The sequence below is a fragment of the Mizuhopecten yessoensis genome, unplaced genomic scaffold, assembly GCF_002113885.1.
Source record: "Mizuhopecten yessoensis strain PY_sf001 unplaced genomic scaffold, ASM211388v2 scaffold6719, whole genome shotgun sequence".
In the NCBI taxonomy this organism is placed as follows: domain Eukaryota; kingdom Metazoa; phylum Mollusca; class Bivalvia; order Pectinida; family Pectinidae; genus Mizuhopecten; species Mizuhopecten yessoensis.
The window spans coordinates 1979328-2005041 of record NW_018406690.1 but is presented as its reverse complement, the minus strand read 5'-3'; the positions used below and the strand labels follow the sequence as shown (position 1 = coordinate 2005041).

Genomic DNA, 25714 nt, shown 5'->3' with positions numbered 1-25714 from the left:
ACCAGTTTTCGGGAACAAAGGCACAATCTTATTGAATTGTTATGTTCCTGAAAATTGGTTGTTGTCCCTGAAAATTGGTTGTTGTTCCTGAAAACTGGTCCATGTCCCGACAACTTGGATATGGTTTTTAAATTTAAATGGTGCTCCGCTAATTTGGAGAGTGTTTCCGTAATTTGGGCCATGCAAATATGATTTAGATTGTACATCATTAAGTTAGCCATGCATAGATTATTTAGCTGGTACGTCATTAAGTTGGGTCATGAATTTATGATTTAGATTGTGTTTTGTAAAATTCAATGCTAATTGAAGTTTACTGGTATAATAAGGTAGATTAAGTCGTAGAATTGATTTTTTCGTCCTTAAGTGTTTCTCAGTGTTTGCTTCTGCCGCTAATTACAAGCTCTTTGATAACTCGTATATCAATTTCCCTTTAAAAATAACAGATCTTACATACAACCTAAAGGCGTTCCGAATTTCAAACTGAATATGTTCCGAATATGAACCAAATAGGTTTGAGGTCCTCGAAGGGGTAGACTGTTATATTGCATATTGCTATTGATTGATTTAGATATTTCATTTCTGACCAACGACTATATTGGTAAAATTTCTTTTTAAAACCAATAGAAATTTTGTAATAAGTTGTTCAGGTAGAAAAGCTCAATAACGTCTCTTTTTCTGTATCATTTCACGCCAAGGCTCGCGCTTGTGGTCGCCACTGGCTCCAATGGCGGAAGTAAAACATGATCGGCGGTTTGAAACTACTCTTTGCGAAAGTTTCGATAAGGGACTTTTATTCAAGTAAGTGCCGACAATATAACTTTTTTAGCGAAAATTATTTTAGGGCAAACGTTACAGGTAAATAAAGCCCCACGACATCTCTGTGTACTACGATGTCACGGCTGAATGCATTTGAGATGAATGGCAAGGTCAGGTGTCTGAACTCTTTTGTGTTTTGACTCCGTCTGATATCAAAATCGCCAATTATCAAATTATGGCTACATTGTCTAGTTCCGAGGGGTGCTCTGTGGAGAATAATAGGGTAAGTTAGGGTCGGGAAAAGGGTTGTTTTAATTGGATTAGAGTAGATAAATCTCGTGAAGTGAGGCGAGGCACTAACGAGTGTGTTTTTACATCGGACCATAGGGGTTTGTTACAAACGTCTGAAATACACATATGCTTTACTGATATTGGTCACAACTCATAACCATACATTATTACTTTGTGTTTGTTTATGTGTGTTGTGGCCCATATCAGTATAGCATGTGTGCATTTTAAACATTTGTAACGAACACCTGTGATTGGTCGCAGCTGAAATATTTTTAACGACTTTTTTTGTAGTTGCAAGGGCACTTATAATTGCCTATACAACTTGAATTGTATCAATCTTGCAATCTGATCGAGACGGCAATTTGCCAAAAATTATGTGTGCAGCTGATTAAATTTTTTCTTGTATGTGAATATATTGACATTTTTACCAACAATTGATTTTTACTGAGAATTATCAACTGATAATATGGAGATAAATAACCACCAATACAATACCAGTACAAACCAGTGATAGGGATTGGAAATTCCTAAATTATTAGCCTCTAGTTTTGGTGAAAATGATTTGCTCCAATATGCATGGTCAGTTCTCTTATATCATATTATTTTTCTCATTTTTACAGATGAAATATCTCATCCTGGCACTTTGGTCTGCTTGAATGTGGAAGGCCTTGAAATTTGGATGCAGAATGCCAGGAAATGTCACAGAAATAAACAAAAATGGATTTATTTGAAGTGTTTGTGTTTGATGGTCATAAAACATAGAACAATTTCTTCAAGTAAATCAACCACATGCTTTCCTATTATATCCATGTGTTGGCATTGTTACCTAATCAGTGCGAATGCATATACAACTAGTCATGACATTGTTAGACCATTTTGATTGACAGGTGGAAATATGTCAGTTGTAGCTTGGTCAATGATTTATTATACTGAAAATAATCAGGCAGGAGATGGGGTGACTTTCATGACATTTTGACATATTTCTAGTTCATTTTTGCTTCTGTCCTCCCTTTTTTTAAATTTTGTTTTCAATTTCAAATCAGATGCATAAAACAAATATTCATGTTGCTGCTAACAAACGTTCTATACAATTTTTCTAATTTTGCTGTTCAAATGCAAGCTTATGGTAGATGAATATGAATATTCTATTTTCGACAATACGTAAATCGTTACCTTGACTGCATGTGTTTCCCATCCATCCTTCTGTACATCCAGGTACAGAACAGACACCGTCCGTCCTGTTACAGCGATAGCTAGCACAATGACAGGTCTGATTACAGTCTCGTCCGAACGTGTTGTTGACACACTCTATATAATGAAACATACAGCGGAAACTAAACGTAGAACACGTAACTTCTCGTAAACGATCTACTGAGTCATTTACATTTCTATTCTTGTGGAGATTGGGGGGGGGGGGGGGGGGAGCAACCATACTACATACGACAGTTCAAAAATACAATACTTGGGTATTCATTACATTGAAACTCTTAAATAGTTTATTCTTGTTAGTGTTGCGCGAAGTGTAATACAATCATATAGGACAGAAACATTGATCTTGATTTAAATGTATAACATGTAAATGAGTTAAATACTTAAACACTTTCTGTCTTGCTAACAAGTAAATTTTGTCTGATAGTATTTACAAGTATAATGTATAAGTATGCATATTTTGTAGTCTGGGTGTCTTGTACTTTATGCACAAATATACATCATTTATCTTTTCTAACGCGTGGTTTGACATTTGATGACTGATTATCAAACTAAATAAAGAAAAAGTAAATACAAAACGTCAATTACATAGATATTGATAGCGAACAAGGCCATCACGTTATCAGAACAATTTTTCCATGTCGAAACCTATTCTCATTATATTACTGGTGTTGTTTAATGGGAATGGGATTTTTGTTCAGAAACCTACGTTTATTACAGGACTGTCCTGACCAGCCCGCCTGACATCCAACGTGGTTACACCTCCCATTTACATGGTCACATCCTTCTTGTTGACAGTGACACACTTCGGAACAGTTCGAGCCAAAATGACCGGAGGAGCATTCTGTGATTAAAGCGGTTATCATCATATGACGGTGCTATGAAAAGATAATGTTTGTTAATATAATTGTTTTATATATAATAGAAAGGATTTTGCTTCACGAACGTATGACGAATAATAAATAAACACAGCCAGATTAAATTAAATTGTTTAAATATATGTGACTATACCCCATGTTTCGAAACTGTGATCTTATAACAAACACTCGAATGAGTTCTTTACTGTGATGTTCCACTGTTATTACCGATGATATACAACAAACTACAAATAAAACAATCATTAGCAATATGCCGAAGAAAGCATTTATTTAAAAATTCACCTTGCCGATGCCAAAGCTAACGTAAGTAAAAATATTACTACATCATGTGAATATATTATCAATTGAAGACTTTTCAATGTTTCTAAACGTCGAAAACAATGCAAAAACATTTTATAATCTAATTTTTACACTAGACTTTGATAGATCAGTAGCTCCCTTGCATGATTACTTTTTATGTTTTTGTGTTTTGTTTGTATAACTGCTTAGGGTTGGGGCACTGGAGTTAGCCTTCTTACAAACAGTGCCCACTCCAAAGAGGGATTCATTCTTCATCTATTTCCTATGCTCTACCTTTCTTTCATTTTTATTTTTATCCTCGCATTCATCCAGTCATTAGTTTTATCCAGTTATCCACTGAAGCATAAAAATCACGTCACTATGATTAAAACAAATGATTTTCAATAAAGATGTGAATAGTGTTTTGCCAAATATGTCAAGGTAATCGTGAATTGTCCAATTTGTAGTTGTTTCTAATGTATCAGCATAGCATAAACCATGTCACTGTACTGTTGGTCTTCTTGCTTTTATTTATATAGACATGAATGTAGATTTTTGAAATATCAACTAGAACAAGTCAACAATGAGGAATTTCTACTGAGAGCCTATTCAGGACTGTGATTTATCAGAAAAAGTGTTTTTTGGTAAATGATACGTATTGTGTTAAATCTTAAACTATGATATTTTTTTCACAGGCTCACTCCTGTGGATAATGTGCTGATATATTTTCCCTTCATTCATTCATTTATTCAATACCTTACGAACATTGATCCTTTTTTATTTACAATACTTATATAACATCGATTGATATTACTTTATAGAAATGATAACAAAATAAAACCAGGAAAACCAATTTACATATTTTACGATATGTAGCTATGCAAATATTTTCGTATAGAAAGTAATTTATGATTTAAATTTTACCAAGCGGCGTTATTTTTGTTATTTTTTTCAGTTCGTGATTAGAAACTTAATTGAATCTGTGTGTTCTGTAAGTGATAATAAAGAAGTCATTAGTCGTATATATGCATCGGCAAACATGTTTTACTTTTGTTTATAAAAAATTCTTAAATGTCGTAGCTAAATCCACTCATTGATTATATAATTTCCTCGAAGTACGGCATTTATCCTGATAGCATTTTCTTGCAATATCTCAATCATTAGCATACGTGAGCTATTTTATTTACGTTAAACAACTTAGGTCTGTTTTATATTAAGGTAATATTTTCAAATTAAACCAAAGTCCGTACTTTTTGTAAACATACTCTCATAAAAAGCACGTCTGTTAACATGACCATGAAAGACATCAATTCCATACGAAATTGTAATATAGTGTAATGACCCTACCTTACAATCTTTGAAGCATTACAGTTAAAGTTGTACATATTATTGTCGGTTTATCAATGTAGAAAGTTATGACAATCTTGTAAGTTTATTTGTAACGAATATCATTGCTATATGAATGAAGTTCTTTGGTTTGAATATTTTATTTCGTTAGGAATGAGTGTTTGATGTAGTTGAAATAAATATACTGTTGATTGGGTATTGTTTGTTTATCACAGTCTTGCTTGGAACAATGACACTGCTGAATACAATTTCGTCCAAACGTCACAGGGTCACAGACTGACAATGTTTAAATCTTTTCGTGAATGACAGTTCTGGTTACAGCCTTGTCCGAATTTCCCATAAATGCAAGCTTACGTATAATAAATGTACTTTTACTTCATAATAAAGGTACCATATGAGATATTTGATTATTCCACTTCTCAATATTAATAATACATGAAAAAGGCAATACTTATCAACAATCTCATAAATGGTCCATTACTTTAATTGAGCATGCTGGATGCATGTACAGTTGTTACGGCACGATTTCTCAATCCGACAAGATTCCTCTCCGGATGAGAAATCGTGCTAAAATTGTTACGTTCGCAACACGATTTTTGATTGCACAATGCACCAAAATTACCGTGCATACATCGATCATGCATTCATCGTGCGCCCATCGTCTGCACTTCGTTTGCATATTGTTCTATCGACTAGGTGATTAAACAGTACGTCCTGTTGTGCTATATACATAAATGTATGTGTGATATGGCCATGTGTGATTGTTTGATAGATGTTACGGAATGAAAACATGCGGGAGACTCGAATGAAATAAAAACAAAATCTTATACGTATTAAATATCCGATTGGTATATTTGGCCTTTTCTATTTTTCCAGCTGGTTATAGATTAGTACAATGACTGTAAAACTATCAGTAGTGGGGTTGTTCTGTCAGGTATAGCGATAGTATACATGCATAGTAAATTGCATGGAATTCACTGCCGATTAGAGTTCATACAATATTTGACAGGTATTAAAACACAACTTGACCTTTACCTGTGTAAATCCTGTATGTTACGCTTTGGGTGGAGTTCATGGATTAATAGTGAAAAATAATGTACGCGTTACCTGACAATATACAAGTAAATGATAACATGTCAGGGTACTTTGTTTACATTTAATATGCGTGTACAGTACGTTCACGTTTCTGCCCGTAACATACACACTTGTCGATTAAAGCTGACAGTGCAAATTAAAAAGATTTGTAATTGAGATTTTTATTTCAAAGTTTATTTTTTCTTGTTTTGAGATTTCCCCATCTCTTTCGACCATCGTTTTTAAAGAAGTACCAACATTCTAGTTTGTCCTTGCTTGATAACAAGTATGGGTCTCGCTGGGTATAATAAGCGTATTACCGTCAAACGGTTGCCATTTGTTCAATATACTATATATATTTATTATATAATACATGCTATTTCCGTGCAATATTGCCGTCCAATAAAAACGATATAGCACACGTACAATAAACATGCAAATGAGCCTTGTCACCGTGGAAATCAGGTCATATTCCTGCGAACTACAACTTCTGTACTTCATACACCGAACGCTAATGCCTACCTTTTATATATCCAACTACTTATAACCTCCTGTGTGAAAACTATACTAATTCCAATCATTTCCATGAGAACGGTTTAAAGACACATTTTTGATATCACACTTGGGAGTGTCTCATTTCGCACGTGTTTTGCTAGTAAAGCGTCAACACGACGAAGACCACGAGTTCATAATACAGTTTCGTGTGTTGATACAGTTCTATGCACGTGAAATGCCGATGATACATATGGGATTTTTAGAAGTATTTTCCGTAATATACCTTTTATTTTAGATACACAATTTTCAAGAATGTGCCATAAGTAACAACCAGCTTGGCAGTGTTTCACAGTCTTTAGTTGAGTGCGTTTGATTTTTGATATCGGTTGCCGATCAGGGTGCGTGCTGCATTGAATCGTAAGACGCTCAGTTGTAGAATGATAGCCGGTTTACAAGGTAATGCGCTTTTTATACCCAGCGAGACCCATACTCGTTAAAAAAACCAAGGACAAACTAAAATGTCGGCACTTCGTTAGAAACGATAGTCGGAACTGATGGGAAACATCTCACAACCAGAAATATTTTTCTTTAATTTCAATTGAAAGCTTTTCAACTTGCACTGTCAGCTGTAAGGTAGTTTCAAAGCACTTTTATTACGTGATTTGTTTACATGCATGTCTGTTAGATAAATAAATAATCACATAACTGAAATATGGCAAATTAGGAATTAGTTGGTTATCACATGTTATTCCTTAATAATACTAATCATAATACCTTTCAAACAACTATTTTATGCACGTAATTATCGCACAATTTTTCACCGAGCGCACCGTGCACAAACCAAACATCGTGTAACGTTTTGCGATCTGTACAACTATACATTTGTGGGAGATGCATACTCATTATATAGTAATGGAAGAACAATTAATAATATAACACACGTTGTGGGAGAGCACAGCGATACACTGTGTACGGTGGTCGCGCGATGTGTGCACGCTGTGTGCACGATGTCTGCTTGATGTGCGAATGATACAAATCTGGATGATACTTGCATGCGCGCATTTTTGCGGACGATGGACGAACGTTGTGCAATGACACTTTTGGTTGGTGTAAATTTAGAAATGGCTTAACAATATATACGGTTTCTTGTTTAAACATATACATTGTAACTTGAGTTCTTTAACCATGTGTCTATATTCTAGCTTTATATATATATAAACTGATCTTTCTATCTATATTCCTTAAATTAGGAAATGGCGTTTCTGTGTTTTTTAAACGACCCAAATTGATACATGTAAAATTATAACACATATAGACACGGTTCCATATACCGGTAAACATATCCCATTTGTGCATGAACCTAGATCATATTTTTCCTCACCTGGGGAACTTACGTAACTGGTCAAGGTGTGAAAATTCAGGTGAAGGGGAGCTTTAGACCAAACCGAATGCAAATAACAAATAGTTAATGTCCAGTTGGGTTTTATAACAGCCATACGGTATCCTATATCGGTTCTCCATGTCAGGCAGAGGCCGCCAGGTAAAACTCCGGTCACAACATCAAAATGATATTTGTAAAATTGAACATTATGTAAATTAGTACATTGTATAATGAAAACTTTACATATAGAGTGTTCTTTATTCCATACGAGCCTTCCGGATTCCGTAATATCGATTAACCAATTGTACCAAATCCCACCTTTTTGTGGAGAGAAGTGAACAACGAGGCGAACGATTGTTAAATCGCAAAGTGGTGCGCACCATGTGTGGGCGATATGCGGACGGTGTGCATGCGATGTATGCACGGTGTGCGCACGATATTTTTTTGTGCGTTGTGCGGTCACACAACTTTTATATTATAATGTTAATGACGAAAAACAAGTTTCTCTCTTCTTTTGTTTAAATATTTTCACATCTGTCACAATATTAGTTACCTTGGTTACAGGAATCGCCCTGCCAGCCAGCCAAACACCCTCCTGTACATCCTCCCGTTTGTTTATCACAGTCTTGCTTTGAACAATGACACTGCTGGGTGCAATTTTGTCCAAACGTCCCATGGTCGCATGCTGTCAATGTTCATATCTTTTCGTTACTATTGAGTTTATTGCCATCATGCTAACGTACAAAGTGAGGTAAATGCTCAGTATATATTTCATTTGATTTGTATTCAATATTCTTTGATAAACACTTCTCGGTGTGACAATACAAAATCTAATTTACAAATGTCAAAGAAACTTTGTAACATTAAAGATATTGTGTTGTTTTGTATAGAAATGCGTGTGAAGCAGATGACCACATGTAGATATTCAGCAATTAGTATTATAAAAACAATGACGAAAAACGTGTTTGTGTTCTTTATCGTGAACCAATGGCTACATCTTTTCTCCTCCGTCGCAATATTAGTCTTACCTTGGTTACAGGAATCGCCCTGCCAGCCAGCCAAACACTCTCCTGTACATCTTCCCAATTTCTTATCACAGTCTTGCTTAGAACAATGACACTGCTGATGACAATTTTGCCCAAAAGTCCCAGTGTCACATGCTGAACAAGGTAAAGTCATTATGTTAACACGAATCATTTAGATCGTGTAAATAGCACAAAATGGTGTACAACTCAGACTCATTTCATTTTCTATGTTATTTTCGTCCACGATAAATCACCCTAACCTGATGTGATACTAATTAAGCTATAATTCAAATCGACAATATAATCCTAATGAGATAAGTATAATATTTCAGTAATCTTATTTATAATCATGATAAAAATAATGATAATGGTTACCTTGACTACATGTTAAACCCTTCCATCCAGCTGAACACCCCTGAGGTCCACACGTCCCCGTTCGTTTGTTACAGTCAGCTGTGGCACAGTGACAGGTCTGGCTACAGCCTTGTCCGAATAAACCATGTTCACAGTCTACAATACAATGATACAAAAATACATACCATTGTGCTAGCTTTATCACGCGGAATTGTATCAACATGTCGTTACTGTTAGAGATCATCGGTTTGCATCGGTCAAGAAGTTATTATAATTGAATAAACAGGAACATTATAACATCCATCTCCATTTTGATAAGAGAACTAATTTATATACGGAGCAAATTCTACACCCGTAGCTATGTACGGAAGGAATGATTTATTTATCGTTACATGCTGATTTGAGATGCATTAGCTTTGTGACATATTTACAGAATTATATAAACAAATCAAAGATTTTTATCAGGCCGAAGGAGCTGATAAGTTCAGGGTCAATCTTGTGTCTCACAAGTTTTTCCTTCTCGTCTTGTTTTTCATTCCTTTGGCGACCATTCCTGTATTATTGCAGTCAGTTTTTTCAAACCTTTAATACATTTCCTTGTCTATTTTATGTCCTTTGTCTATTCTAGCGTTAACTCCATAATTGTGTTTAGTAATGACACAAAACACGTTTTCTGTACATGTTCCATCAAACAACAAACACAAGTAGTTATAAAGCTCGAAGCAATCATTTCGTTTGGTAAGTATAAATCTCTAGATTCGGACTAATATAGCCAGAAATGGGACTGTGGCTGATTGAAATGCACAATATTGCATACGCAATTTGAGGGACACTTTAAGTGAGAATATGAAAAAGGTATATATTATCATTTTTCCTCTCTAAAACAGATTAATCTTCACAGTTGTTCAACTTAATCTATAACATGCATGTATTTTGCATCAATTATGCTGCTACGACTACCTTCGTTACACGAATCACCCTTCAATCCAGCGGAACACCCTGAAATATCAATAATCAAATATTTGTTCGTTAGTATATGTATGCATCATCAAGTGATCTTATATATTTAATGATATTCTATAAAAATGTATTTAAAACTTCTTTGCATGTACATTTGAATGATCGCACAACCTCACACGATGTGTGGTGTGAGCGCGATGTATGCACGGTGTGTACGACGTGTGTACGATGTGCAAACGATGAAAGTCTGGACAATTACCGCTTTGGCACATTTGTGCGGACGAAGAGCATACGCTGTGCGATGACAATCATGGTTGGTGTAAATTGAGAAATGGCTTAACAATATAAACGGTTTCGTTTTTTAAAATATAAAGTTGATTTTTAAGTATATTTCTATATTCTAGGTACAGATTAGAGCTGATTTTTCTATCTGTATTTTCTTAAATTTAAAAATGAAGTTTAAAATTATTTTTTTTAAACGACACAAATCTACACATGTAAATAACACATGTAACATGGTCCCATATGCAGGTAACACAGACTTGACCTGGACTGTAGTTTTCCCCACCCCAGACTGTTACGTAACTCGCCAAGGTGTGCCAGCGAGGAGGGGAGCTTTAGACTAAAACGAATGCAAATAACAAATGCTACACGTCCAGTTTTATTTATAACAGTAATACGGTATGATATATAGACTCTCTATGTCAAGCACATGGATCCAGGTATAACTCAGCACAATGTTATTTACCTGCCCAGTTACCTGGGAGCCAAACCCATTATTGACAGTCTAACGGCCATAGTAATACTGTGTAGCACGCATTGTAAAATTGAACATAATCCTAATTGATATGATGAGTAATGTATATATACAGTGTTCATTATTCCCTATGAGGGTTCCGGATGTTTTTCATTCTGCAATATTCATCAACCAATTGTTCCAAATTGTACATTTGTGCGGAGGTATTGTATTGTCCCATGGCTGTACGACATATCAAAGGAACCTTCACATTTGACCGTCACATCCATGTAAATATTCCACCTTTTTTTTAAATATTTTGTTTTTTACACAATTATGACACACAAAAAAACGATTCTGTGTTGCTCAGTCCAACCTCAATTGAATAAGGGACCTGTTGAAATATTACTGTAAAGTCTTGGTGTAAGCTTTCAGTCATGCATGCACATTTACACATCACACAAAATTCCCTTCGTTGCGTTTACATGAAGAGTACAATCACCGTATATTAAACTATCGATAGAGGCGAAGTTTGAGCTTTCAGAAAGAGTACTTAACAGGTCAATTTTCCCCAGGAACGGGGAACTGTTATACAAAATATCAGTATCCTAGTAACATTCTGAAAGTTACCAGGGCCATTCACTTTATTACCGGCCTAGACCATTTATCGATCCGTTACGACCGCATTCTTTGCACATTCATGTGTTGTACATGATAATATTCATTTGTATATTGTCAAAATTCGGTAAAGGAAATTTAAAACAGTCACACACGTGGTAAAAACTGGGGTAGACCCTGCCAACTTTCGGCGAAAGTCTTTTACCAAATGCCTTATCTGACTAACTGTCAGCACATGTAACATTCTTGGTTGCCAAATTTAAGCAAAATTAAGATACTTAGGTTTGATAAAATGGTTAACATACTACATACCTCCGAGCACCTGGACCTCGCATAGCGATATAATTGCGGTCGTTTCAGAATAATACGTAACATTCCTTGGTTCATAATCAGCAGGACGCTTGTTGTAGAATGTGACGTAACGCCCATGAATAGAACATGGAAGTGACTGGATGTACGAAGGCAGACCCGGTCCGTGATCATGGTAGCACAAATAGTCCCGACTCAGCGACTGTGAGTTGGTGTAGGAACTGTTAGATACGTACAAATAAAACCCGGACATCCGGAAGGGGTCTAAAACAAAGTAAAAAGAAATTTAATATTGGTAAAAAGTCAATATTAGTACGCATTACGTCGACAAACAGGTTACTTATTGTTACAATAAAATATGTCCAATTCCCCGCAATACAAAGTAAGAGTTAATTATGTAAAGACATCGCAATTTATAGACGTCCGCATCATGTATACTTTGTTTATAACGTCTTTACGTTTGACGTCTTACAGTTGTAGGATCGTACAACGTGTAAACGTTGTGCGCTGTGCACGCGATGTGCACATGATGTGTGGACGATGTTGGAACGATGAAAATCTTGACGATTATTGATTGCGCACATTTGTGCGGACGATGGACATACGTTATGCGATGACAATCGTTGTAAATTGAGAAATGGCTTTACAATTTATACGGTTTCGTGTTTAAATATATATATATATATATATATATATATAAGCTGATCTTTCTATCTATATTCCTTAAATTAGGAAATGGTGTTTCTGTGTTTTTTAAACGACCCAAATTGATACATGTAAAATTATATCACATATAGACACGGTCCAATATACCGGTAAACATAGCCCCTTTGTACATGTACCTAGACCGTATTCTTCCCCACCTGGGGTACTTACGTAACTGGTCAAGGTGTGAAAATGCAGATGAAGGGGAGCTTTAGACCAAACCGAATGCAAATTACAAATAGTTAACGTCCAGTTGTGTTTTCATAACAGTCAAGATATCATATATCGGCTCTATATGTCAAGCACACGGCGGTCAGTTAAAACTCCAGTCAACAAAATGTTATTTACCTATTCTGTTACCCGGGAGCCAAAACCTTTCTTGACAGTCTAGTATTGTTTTACACGCATTGTAAGATTGAACATAATCTTAATCGATATGATGAGAAATTTTATAAACAGTGATCCTTATTCCCTTTAAGGGTTCCAGATTTTATTCATTCAGTAATATTGATCGGCCAATTTGACCCAATCACATATGTGTGCTGAGTGAAGCGCACAATGTAAAGAACGTTGATAAATCGCTAAGTTTTGCGCACCATGTGTGGACTATATGTGGATGGTGTGTACATGTAGTATGCACGATTTGAGCACGTTATTGTCGTTGCGTTGTGCGGTCACACAACTGTAAGTGCATTTTGTATGTGAACTCTATTTATGACGTCACAAATAAATTCAAATCGCATGAAGAGCTCCAAGATGGACTAGCGAAATTTAGTCTTCAGTGTTTTGTTTTATATATATATATTACCGTCACACAGACGTTAAAATTGTTTACCGCTATACCTACTGTAGATACATCTATATAGTTAATAAAAGTTATTTTATGTTATAAAAAAAATGCATCAATCTTGTAAAGCTGCGTCTATCAGCAATAAATCAGTTCTACCACATTTCTAACCCACAACCCCCAATTTGTTGGCATATCAAAGTACTTCGGTTTGTATTATATTAAAGTTTTCATTAATTATCTCGCGTTATACATAATTAAAGAATTTATAAGTAAATGCTTAGCTGATTCATGATCTCTTTTGTTTTAATTTTTGTTTTTATTATTGTTATTTCTCCACAATAGTCAAGGTCATATGTAAGCGGGCAAAAGTGTTGCTATGGGGGGAGGGGGCAGGGCGGACGGAACATACCAACTCTGGCTTCCTCAATGACCCCGAGACAGAGATAACAGAAGAAAAAACACTGATTCTGAAAGTATTGCACATTAGTCGCCTCTTACGACATGCAGTGAGACAGATCAGGGTTTTTTCTTTCCAAGAGACTGACTGGGTCATATGTATTGTTTTAGTTTTCTCGCGTAAATAGCTATAAGTGTGTAAGATATTTTTTAAGGTTGAGAAATATTCATGAAATTTTGTAAAGTGACACGCTATGGTTTGACCCCGTTATCTGTATATACCTTTCTAAACTTAAATATTAAACAGACTTTAAATCTGTATAACATAACCGTACTTCATTTTTACGAAACACAATAGACAGGGGTTACCAATTAATACTAGGGTTTTGAACCATTTCCCGTACTAATTATTTAACATACATGGTAAGCGCAACGACGGTATGAGTAGGTGGAGTGCTGTGCTGGGTGCAAAATGTAACGCTCTCAATTTGGCACCAGGTCCTTGCAATCAAAAGAAAGCAAATCAAACAACCAAACGCCTAAAACACGCGCGTGCATACCAAACATGGGAGCATGGCCTTAAATAGCATATAGAAGATAATCTCTAACTACTAACTAAATTGATATTCAATTTTGTTATTGTAATCTTTCTTCCAACACTTATCGTATTTAAATTTATTTTATACATATTAAATAGTATATTAATATATCGCACTTGCATGGTAATGAAGGGAATGGGCAGGTTCTAAGGGTTGCAATCATATTTCAGTTGAAAGATATTTGAATAGACCGAGGTTTATGGGAAGGATGTTGTTACATGTAATGAATCAGAGGACTCTTACAATGTCGGAGAATTTCACTCGAAATAATGTTAATTCATTGATTCAGACGTACCAAACACTGTCTAATTTTTGTAGTACATTTTTCTTGAGATTTTTCAGAGGTCAACATATAAATGTAATGGTTCATAGTTTTCACTAGATTTATAAATATCGTATCTTTTTGTCACTTGTTATTTTGCTGCAGATATTTGAATGATTCCTTTCCAACGCCTTAATCTCGTATGAATTTCTTTGAAAGACACGCTCTGGCTTTACATGCAAGACCGCTCACATCTTTCCAGGTTTTGTTAACAACATATGTTTCTTTGAAAGTGAATTTCCCGAATTTTGTCCTTGACTGTTTGTGAATGTAAACATTACAGTAGTTAACTGCTTGTCAGTATAATGTCACCGGGTTGAGTGTCAATAAGGTCATATAATTATATAAGGTCATGTATAAATAAGGATTACAAATGGTAACGTTGACAGATGTCAGAGAGTTCGCTTTGGCAGATTTTATCACTGCATATATAGTGTTTGACTAATATATCAGAACGGAACAACTTATTCTCCGAGTGATTCAAACCTAGCTTGTGGTCAACTGGGTCCATTATCATTAAAGGAGAAACACAACACAATCGAGGACCAGTAAAATCTCCATGTGGATTATACAGAAAGGGGATAATGCGAAACCAATGTCTTTTTCTGTTAAGGTGGATGAGATATGTGTTACCACAGGAAATATGTCGGAATATATAATATTTTGGTCAATTCTGACAATAACGATTCCTGGATATGCACAAACTGCGTTTTTAAAGGTTTTCATTCATCTTAACTCGAAACATTATCACCAGTAGTTTCCGTAGGAAATAAGAGTGACATCATCTAACCAGAAAATAAACAATCAGAACTGCCCGACCCTTCACAAGAACATGGTCCAACACAACCCAGCTTGCTTATCCTCATCACTTGCAGTATTTTGACAGAAAGGGGTTTCATTTCATTCACATGATTGCCCAATCTCTCCTACCGAAATAGCATGAACTCAGACTCATTGCAACGAAATCAGACGCCCCTTTAATTTCAATAATTGAAACTTGGTTAGACGAATCCAATACTCAGAAATTGATAAAGACAGATCTAGGAATGGTGGAAAAGTATGCACCTACATTCATGAATATCTAGTACACACTCCTCGACTTGATATTTAAACCACAATACACAAATTCTAATAATATAACTTGTATTAACCAAAAGGACACCTGTATATATTGGAGCATGTTACAGGTCTCCTTATCAAAATGATTTCCTTCAAAATGTCGAAAATGAACTTTCATTGCTAAGATCTGCCTGTGAAATTAAAATGCTAGGTGTTTTTGATATATGTTGGACCCAAAAAGCAAGTCTACTGCTTAAATCACACCGCATCATCTTGAATATGTTTGGACTGGATCGGGTTATTTCCGAAGCCACTAGAATTGCAAATCATACATGAACACTTTTACAGACAAAATTTGTCAATCTGGCACTATTTCGATCGTTTTAAGCGACCACACCCTTACCTACATTACAAGATAGTGGTTAGTGGTACTTTTAAAAATCATAATACAGAAAGTGCAGATCACTCAAAAATTATAACAAAAGGGTATTTAAAGAAACTATTTTAAACTCTGACTTGGAAAGCTGTTTTTATGTTGAGGATCGAGATGAATCCTGGTCTCAATTTCATATTTTTTCATTAAAGTTATAGATGGTATTGCTCCAGTAAAAGAAATAAGGCTCAAGCAGAACCTGGATGAATTCGGACATTTTAGACAATATCCCCAGGAGAGACAAATACTTGCTCTAGTTTCAAAAAAAGACAATTTGGAATCGGACTACACAAAAAATCCGTTTGTACCACGACAAATCAAAAATTGCGAAATCTGATTTTTCTGTGACAAGATAGAAATAAAAAATAAAAAAAAGACTACGGAAACGTTTAAAGGATTTGTTATATGAAAAGGAGAACAAGAGCAACTCAAATACTGTTTTAAATATTGAGGCAACATGTAATATTAACCCAAATAAGAGCACTGGGCTGGAAAGAATACCTGCCAGATTTTTGAAAGATGGGGCAGACATTTTGAAAGTACCTATAACATACCTGATAGATACATCTATTATTACTAGAACTGTCCCAAATTAATGATTTATTTAAGCCAATGTTCAAGAAAAGGGATATTCTTAAAGCAACAATGATAGACCTTTAAGCAATTTGAACACAGTATCCAAATTCTTAGAAAAAAACAATTATGAAGAGCTGAAAATGTTGTTGTCTCCATAACTTGTTATATGAAGTACTGTCTGGATTTAGAAGCTAATCTTCTTTCTTTACAGATGCCTGTTTAGTTGATTTTATTTCACCACATTCAAAAACAAAAAGCAAAAGGACTCCTTACTGGAATTAATATGTTTGAGTTACAGAAAGCTTTCGACACCGTGGACCATCAAATTATGTGTGAAAAACCTTAAATATTTGGGGTTGAATTTATCAAATGTTTTCAATCTATCTAAATGATAGAGGACAAATTGTTCAAGCTAACGGGGTAGCCTCACATGAAGCCTAGGTCGAATGTGGGGTTACTCAGAGTAGCCCATTCTAATCTTTTTGACATATGTGAACGACATGCAAATACGCAAACATTGATTGCAAAGTTATTTTATATGCTGATGATAGCATAATTTTATTTTCTCAAAAAGAACCTAAATTCATATCCAATACACTTGGAAAATGTCCTCCAATACAGTTCAGCTAGGTTTGTAGACAATAAACGTTCGATTCACCTGTGAAACAGAATGTATACTATTTGGGAAAAAAGAGAAAAACGAAAAACATTGAAAACTTCTCGGTGTCTTGTAATGGTCACACCATCTCCATGCAACCATTTTAAAAACATATTTGAGTTTTTCCATTGATTGTTTCTTGTCCGGTGAACATGTTGTCGATAGCATTATAAACAGTTCTAAATTAAATATTTGTTTCACATGCAAACTAGTACTCTTCCACATTCTACTAGAAAAAACATTTAGTTTAGCTTAAACTCAGTGTCGTTTTGATCAATCTTGTTCCCCTGGGTAATCGAGTTGGACTAAGAATTTAAAAACCAGGTTTCAAGTCCCACAAAACAAATTTTTCAGATCGATTTTTAGATAAGAAGTTAGATCTAGTACTTGGCTTAAAGAAGTTTTAACAACAAATGCCTTATTTAAAAACTGATTTTCTGAAATAAGCAGATGTACGACATCAAAACTTAAGATCACGTGGGCTGAATTTTTATATCTATAATGTGAGGAGAACATAATCAACTACATGTTTTAAAATGCTGCCAAGGAATGGAATTCCTTACGTTAAAGTATCAGGAGGAAAAGGAACAACTTTTCAATTAAACTGGCAACAAAATTATTTGTATTTCAAAGTCTCAAATGTAACTGCTTTACTGCGATCAAAATATGATTCGGAGAATTTTAACTTAATTATTGGTTTTGATAATAATTCACTAGTCAACCATGATTATGGACCAAACACGTCATGAACTCTACAAAGTAACAAGACAAAAACCTGTTAGTCGGTAAATGGAACCCGTTTGAAAACAGTATCGGTCACGTGCACGTATGCAATGTAGTGACACTTTTCATTGATTATTTGGTATTTATTTTAGAAATAATCAACTTACATTGTATGTGCGTGTATGATGGTGCAATATTATAATGAGAGTGAACTTTTTTTTATTTATTTTTAGCCAAGGCTGGTTGCACCCTAAGTTGATTACTGTTTTCACATTTGAAAAACTCGAGTTTAATTTTCCGTCATAATAAAAAACATGTATTCATTATGTATATTCTACAAAATAAAATGTAATGAAAGTCTTTTTCGTGTCCAAATCAGTGACAATACGCCTTTAATAAGCAAGGGGATCTAAGTTATCTACGTATTTGAATTATACTGTTCTTTTGCGCTCGCATATATTTGTCAAATAATATCTATGTCTTCATTTCACAAGAAGCTGAATTTTTTATCATTTCTGACCCTCTGGGCAGGCCCCTATTTTCTCTATTTAACCTGGATATATTTGGAAAGAATTTTTAATTTCAGCCGCCATTTGGTCGACATACGATAAACAAGTAACATTGACGTTATGCTTTATACCAGATGCTTTTTTTCAATTTATCAAACCACCAATATATCGACAGCGCCTGTCAACACATGAAATCAGCATTCGACAGATTTACAATCACCATTTCCAGTCAACTTGGTTGTAAGTTAGCCGAAACATTCTAACCGTTAACTCGACAGCTTTTAGGTATATCTAGAGTCGAAACGAAACGTGTTGTCTGTCTGCTAGCAAATTTCAAATACCTAAAACCCAAATACTTTATTATTTGTATGCACTGTTTGTATGTTAAGGAGAGGGCTTTGAAGTGAAAAAAGGTTACCTACCAATCGCACAGGACCGTAGGTCTTACCAGTTGTGTTGTGTATTCCACCCCACAGCAATCCTATGGCTAATCGAATCTAACAACATTATATAAATATGTATACATGTACACGTACACATGAATACACATATGTACCGCCGGGGAGCGATGTACAAGCTTAAGCGGTTCGCCGTTTTTAGACTGTACAAAGCTTAAACGGCGGACTTAAAAACAGGACAAAATTGTATTACCACTATAAACTGTATAATACGACCCATAAAATAGGTCCTCTCGCTCATTCGGCGTAAAACCCCACAAGGTTAGCGCGGGTAAAGGAGGGAGGCCAACAGTGCTACATGGACCTATTAGTTAGGTAGGAATAACGGGATAAACGAATAATGAACTAAAAAACAATATCTGTTTATCTGACACAGAGAATAGTGTAATAACAACAATATCCAATTACTTAAAATATTTTTTTTTTTTTTTTTTAAATGATAATACGCTCGGTGGTTATAGGAAAGCTGCAGCGTATGTGTTCTGGCCACGTGCGGGTTGTTCCGTTTGTTTGTAAAAGAAGGGACGAGTCAGCCACCCCACAGCAATCCTATGGCTAATCGAATTTAACAACATTATATATATATGTATACATGTACACGTACACATGAATACACATATATGTACCGCCGGGGAGCGATGTACAAGCTTAAGCGGTTCGCCGTTTTTAGACTGTACAAAGCTTAAACGGCGGACTTAAAAACAGGACAAAATTGTATTACCACTATAAACTGTATAATACGACCCATAAAATAGGTCCTCTCGCTCATTCGGCGTAAAACCCAACAAGGTTAGCGCGGGCAAAGAAGGGAGGCCAACAGTGCTATATGGACCTATTAGTTAGGTAGGAATAACGGGATAAGCGAATAATGAACTAAAAATCAATATCGGTTTATCTGACACAGCCAATAAGAGTAATATAACACCATATCCAAGCAATTACAATCTATAATAAGATAAAACATATGGCAACATGATCTTATACACATAAAAGTAAATACAACAACAACCAAGTATCCTCCAACTACCTATCCATCCCCCTCCCACAAATCGTCCCCAACACTAACCCGGTCCATACAACTAACATCTGAATACGCCCATACATCAATCAGCACATTTCTAACACCCAGCACCTCGTTCAAACCTCCAACCCCCCTCCCCCCTCCCCCCCAACTCCCATCCATTCTATATCCAAATCCTAGCACTAAATCCCCCCCCTCCCCTCCCCACGTGTTTCATCTTTTCCCATACTAATAATCACACTATACACTAAAAACTAGAAATGTCGGAACGAGGAGCAGAATTAGGTGAAAGACAAGTCGAGGTATCTAAGAAAGATGACATTGGTATAAGTTCAGTCAAGTATATACTCAGTGTAGAATGATGAAGAAAGGAATTCAAGGAACGGACACCAAAAAAAAAACAATAACAACTCAGCACATGCATGACACTAATCACTAACAACCAGTCCGTCGGATGGGACTATAAATGGTGGCCCGTGTGAGAACTGTCCAATTTCGCACGGAAAAAAATCCCTCTGGGTTTGTCGAAAAAGAGCAGGCGCGTACACGCCGACTCAGAGGATAGGAAAAATTTATTCAAAATTTTAAAGGTAGGGTCTCTTTATTAAGATATTTAGAAGGACTTCCAAATTTTATACATAAACCAAAATTCATAAACATAGGCGGGGCTGACGGGGCTGACGGCGGCACAGTACCTCACTTACGGTCCAGAATTGGTGATGCTTCACAATGAGTGTTAGGTTAAGGCATTATTAGGCATGGGAGTCGTCTCACAAAAACTAGACAGTTAGTATATATAGGATAGACGGCTCTTTATCTAATCTATCCCCCTCTTCTACACTTTACTCCATACTTTATCCCTTCTACTCTTTTTCCTTTCTGTTCTTCGTCTGCTGGATAACCGATACATCCGGTAGTTAAGCGGACGTAAAACCTATCAATCAATCAATCAATCAATCGACAGACTTCACTTTGATGTCTGCGCTGAAGCTGTAAGGACCTCCGGGATCAAGACAAGATAATTGTGGATAACTAGAAGTGATAAAGGTCTTCGCCTAGATCCACGAACAGTAGCTCGCCTTTACCTATAATTGAAAGTGTTTGGCAGAGGCGGCTGGTTAGTTTGCGACACGGTACATACGGGGTATGTGGCTAGTGTTGACGGTCTGTGGTCAGCGACTAGGGTGTCAACAACCATTACTGGAGTTATAGGTAGCCGGGCATCGTGAGGTGTTGACTACGTACGGAGGCTTGAGTGTGCGTTATTGGTCAAAGTAGTCAAGCAGGTCTGATATACAGAATTGAAGTCGGTGACTAGGTGGTACAGCTGTAGTCAGCAGTAACTGACTACGGATACATAGTCAGCGGTAAGGTAGACCGGCGACAATCATAGTGTTATTGTCTGTGTGTAAATTGTATAGTCAGTGGTCTGTGTGTAAATTGTATAGTCAGTGGTCGGATAGGCATTATATTTAATCAAAATTAGTTATAACATATATGTAACTATTTTACCAAGTAGAAACATATATATGTATATATTGGCATCTGTAGACTAATAAATACCGCACAAATCAGGATTCTCTGAAACAGAGTGACGAACTAAATCACAACCTCACAGCTTTTATAAGATTTGCCTGTTGCCATATCCCTTTTGTATGTAACATATACAATGATATATCCTAACATGAGAAAAAAATATGTCAGGTTGCACGAAAATTTGGTTGCAGTGCAAAGAAAAGAAACCTTGAATCGTAAGAACCGAACTAGGTTGACGTCCGACTTTTCGCAAATGACAATGACCACTCAGGAACACAACACGATATGGCCGTTGTATCTTCGTCACCACATTGTTCCTGCAAGTGATATCCGTCGAAAATATTCGAAACCACTTCAAAGTAATCCGATTTAATGCGCGACACCCTTGTAAATGGAGCCAATCAATCAATGGAGCGGTGTTATTTTTAAAGGATGATTCAGTAACCTGCTTGGCTAGTGGTGCTGGGAAGCATAGAACAAGGTAATGTCAGGATGAAATCTTTAACACCTGCTGCATCATTGAACAGGACCGTTCTGATGTCTATTTTGGGGGGTTTCTTGATAACGTTGCCAGATTTATAGGGCCAAAGAATATGAATAGGGTATATCAAGGTGAAATTTTGAAGACGTTAGAACACCCATTTCAATAACGTTATGCCGCTGACACGTATTTTGCTACAAGATAGCACGCCAACGAATCAAGTTGCATCAGGTCAGCAGCAATAAAATATCCAGTTTTGTCCATCTAACTCACCCGACATGTCGGCCATAGATATAATTCAGAACGTTCTTCGATCACGCGTTAAGATGCGTCAAAATGATACGTTGTCTAATTGGCAGGAACTGACCCAAACTGATGAATGGGAAAGGAAAACATTCCCGCTCACTTTATTCATTGGTTTGCAAGTTCAATCTGAGGACGCTGCAACTTTGTTTTTGGCGCAAACGATGGCCTACGCGGTATTAAGTATGTAACGTAGGACACTTCGCTTATCTTGTGTTATTTCATCACGGTATTTTTTCTTGAATAATAATAAGATAATATACTAACACTAAAATGACTAAATTGATACCTAGTTAACCGGTAAAATAGGGTAACTTCTGTTAGGCGTCAGGAACGAAGACAAAGGCATCCTGTGACCAATATTTCCATTATTTGCAAATTGTTAAAAGCTAAAAACCAACAATTTTCAAACAAGTATCAGTTGTCATCAAATGAACTTAGGATATGTTTGGAGATCTGTCTTTATTTGTATAGCAAAATAATTACTGATTACTTGCCATATGTTGTTATAGTATATTACATGTAGGTACTACAATGTACGTTCGACTTCTGATATTAGAATGTTTGAGTTAAAAAAAAGCAGAGTCCAGTCCTGTAGAATTGAATATACATTTGTGATCCCTCCCACCCTTAAAGTACATTTTCTGGCGCCAGTCTGATTTAGGTGATCTTAATTCAACAAGAAATAATGGTTTCCTTCCGGGTTGGGAAAATTTCGTTCTACTGATTTTGTTTGGTTTGTGGTTTTGAAGAAGTGTTATTGTAGGATATTATTGGACACTTGAGGGCGATCGCTATGGAGAGAAAATTGCTATGCCAATGATTATTAAGTTTTGCATTGCATTCGCGATACCTTCTTTCTAATTAGGTTTAATTTGATCATTTAACACACATCTTAATGATATAGGCAACCTGAAAGTGAATTTGGCAGCTTCTTTGTTCCGATTAGTCACCTCGTATTATTGATAAACTTACCAACACAATAATTTGCCAATCAAACAAAACAATTTCAAAATTTGTGAAATTAGCTGCGTTGTTCAATTTGTATCTATTTGATAAAGGTGTAACGGTCACCGAGGTAGACATATTTTCATAACATGTTAGGTAGTATAATATATATGCATATTTATGAAAATGTATATGTTATGGTAGAACAGATAATTTGAGATTTAATGCGTTATATGTTTCACTATTATACACGCACAGGTTTTGATAATTCTTAAAAATACAGCGAACATATAGGATCTTACATTAGTTTCCTTTTCCTATGAAATTTAAGAAACGAGTCTAAGAATTTTTCAATTTAGCAAGCATCTGACAAACTAAAATAAAAAAAATAGTGACGAATTTCATAAATTTTATATGAAATGAAAATGATTATATTTACATTCGCATGGCATTGTCACTATATAGCCTCTTTGAAAGCTGGGTCGTGGATGGGATTTTAATTACCATGCATCACGAGACACAATTCTTAGCGTATTAATACAACACTGACCGGAACTACAATATCCAATATAAATAAACATGACGGCTGCTGAAATAACGGTGGGCATTGTGAGATTTGACAATGTCATTGTAAATTTATGTGTAAAATAAAAAATAAAATAAAAAACACTTTTATTACAACGAAAACAAGACCAAGGTCTGCAATATCGTACAAAATGCACATCGGTTGAAATCACCAATGCCGGCAATGAGAACAATTTTAACACTCATGCAATTTATCAGAAATATCGTCTGTTACACTGCACTGACCAACAGGGGTTCGTTACAAATGTCTGAAATACACATATTCTATATACCTACTGACACATATTTTACAGACCTACCGATATGAGTCACAGCACACATAAACATTTCAGACATTTGTAACGAACCTGTGCTCCGTCGCAAGATCACTCACTTCAAACGCTATCAGTTTCACGCGTCTCGCATCCACGGTTCCTCAGTTTCTGACGACATGTCAAATAACGAGGTTGTTAAAGAATCTACCGACTGTTGTCAGGTTCCCATACAATGAACAAATAATTTTACGGCTGGATTCTTCACAAAATGAGAAAAAGTTCGAATTAACTTCCAACTAGAAATATGTCAGAATGACATGAAAGTCACCCCATCATTCTGTATGATCATTTTCCGATAAATCATTGACCAAGCTACAACGAATATATTTCCACCTGTCAATCAAAATAGTAAACAAATACCAGGTGTAAATACATACTTGCTGTTCAGTTAGCCATGGCAACACAGGGAATTAATAGGAAAGCAAATATAACGTTAGCGTTGACCGACACCTCGAATACGGGGAGATCTGCGCGCTGACACGGTCACCTGGCATGGGCAGAACAAGTAATTGGAATATAACGATGTTGTTTTCATAACAATAAGTTTCAGAAAAGATTGAATCTTATATACGGATAAATCTTCTACTATTTTTTGTTATGAAATACACTTTTCCAAGTAGTTTTCTGATCGTCTGCAAATCCGACTGAATCGGTCATCGATATCGGCAGAATGTGTACTGTACGCTTAAAGGCAGTCATTCCGATGAGGACCGCCAACAGCCGAATTCGCAAGAAAAGAAGAACACCAAACAATTGTGATATCAGCAATTCTCCTTCGAAAGGAAAAGATCGGAATGTATTTGGCAGTTTTGAACCCGTTGATATTTAATTTTCAAACTCAAACTTTTATCATTATCGGTTCAATTCGCATGGATGTCATTGTAAATTCCTGCCGGTTAATAGTATCATGCAACTTCGATTCTTTGCGGTACACAAACTTGCTAACTTCGCCACTTTACCCGTGTCGTTTTGACACATTCCTACGGACAAGATTGAAGAGTTCATCAAGATTTTACCCAAGAACGACATTTTAACCACAGAGTAATAAATCCGATGCAATTCTTCGAAACGTGGTATTTATCAATTCACAACGTAACGTCCTGAAAAGTTGAGCCTTCTTTACTACAGTTTATTTATCCGATTCTATAGTATTATATGACTTAAACTTGCAACTTTTCTTAATTGTTAAATTGGCAATGCAATCAGGGATTATTCAACGAAATTTAGCAGTTGTATAGCTGTTAGCATATATGAAAACATTTCCGAAAATCCTCGAAAAATTTACGAGAAATGGTCGCGACCAAGGACTGGTTTTGGATTGTTCTTGAGTATCGTGTACACCACTTTCTTGACACTTCATTTTCCCTAAGTGCGCACTATACGCAAATATTAACAGTAGTCGTTGGTCAGACATAAAATATCTAAATCAGTCAATTGCAATGTATAATACGACAGTTTACCCCTTCGGGAACCTCAAAGGTGCCTGATTCATACTCGGAAAATCTTTAGGTTATATGTAATTCCCGGGAGGAATTTGAAAGGCCTTTAGGTTTTATGCTATTCCTGTTTAAAAAGGAAATCGATAT

At 35.8% G+C, this 25714-nt stretch overlaps 1 protein-coding gene across 1 annotated transcript in view; it reads right to left on the bottom strand.

Annotated features, from left to right (window-relative positions):
- LOC110452490 (multiple epidermal growth factor-like domains protein 10) overlaps positions 1-25714 on the bottom strand; it is a 105704-nt gene that overhangs the window by 65624 nt on the left and 14366 nt on the right. Inside the window, exons 5-9 of the mRNA XM_021501051.1 lie at positions 11716-11976; positions 10050-10088; positions 9111-9245; positions 8739-8870; positions 8264-8395 (exon numbers count right to left, since the gene is read on the bottom strand). Of these exons, the coding sequence (XP_021356726.1) occupies positions 8264-8395; positions 8739-8870; positions 9111-9245; positions 10050-10088; positions 11716-11976 (699 nt within the window). The remainder of the gene's footprint in view (positions 1-8263; positions 8396-8738; positions 8871-9110; positions 9246-10049; positions 10089-11715; positions 11977-25714) is intronic.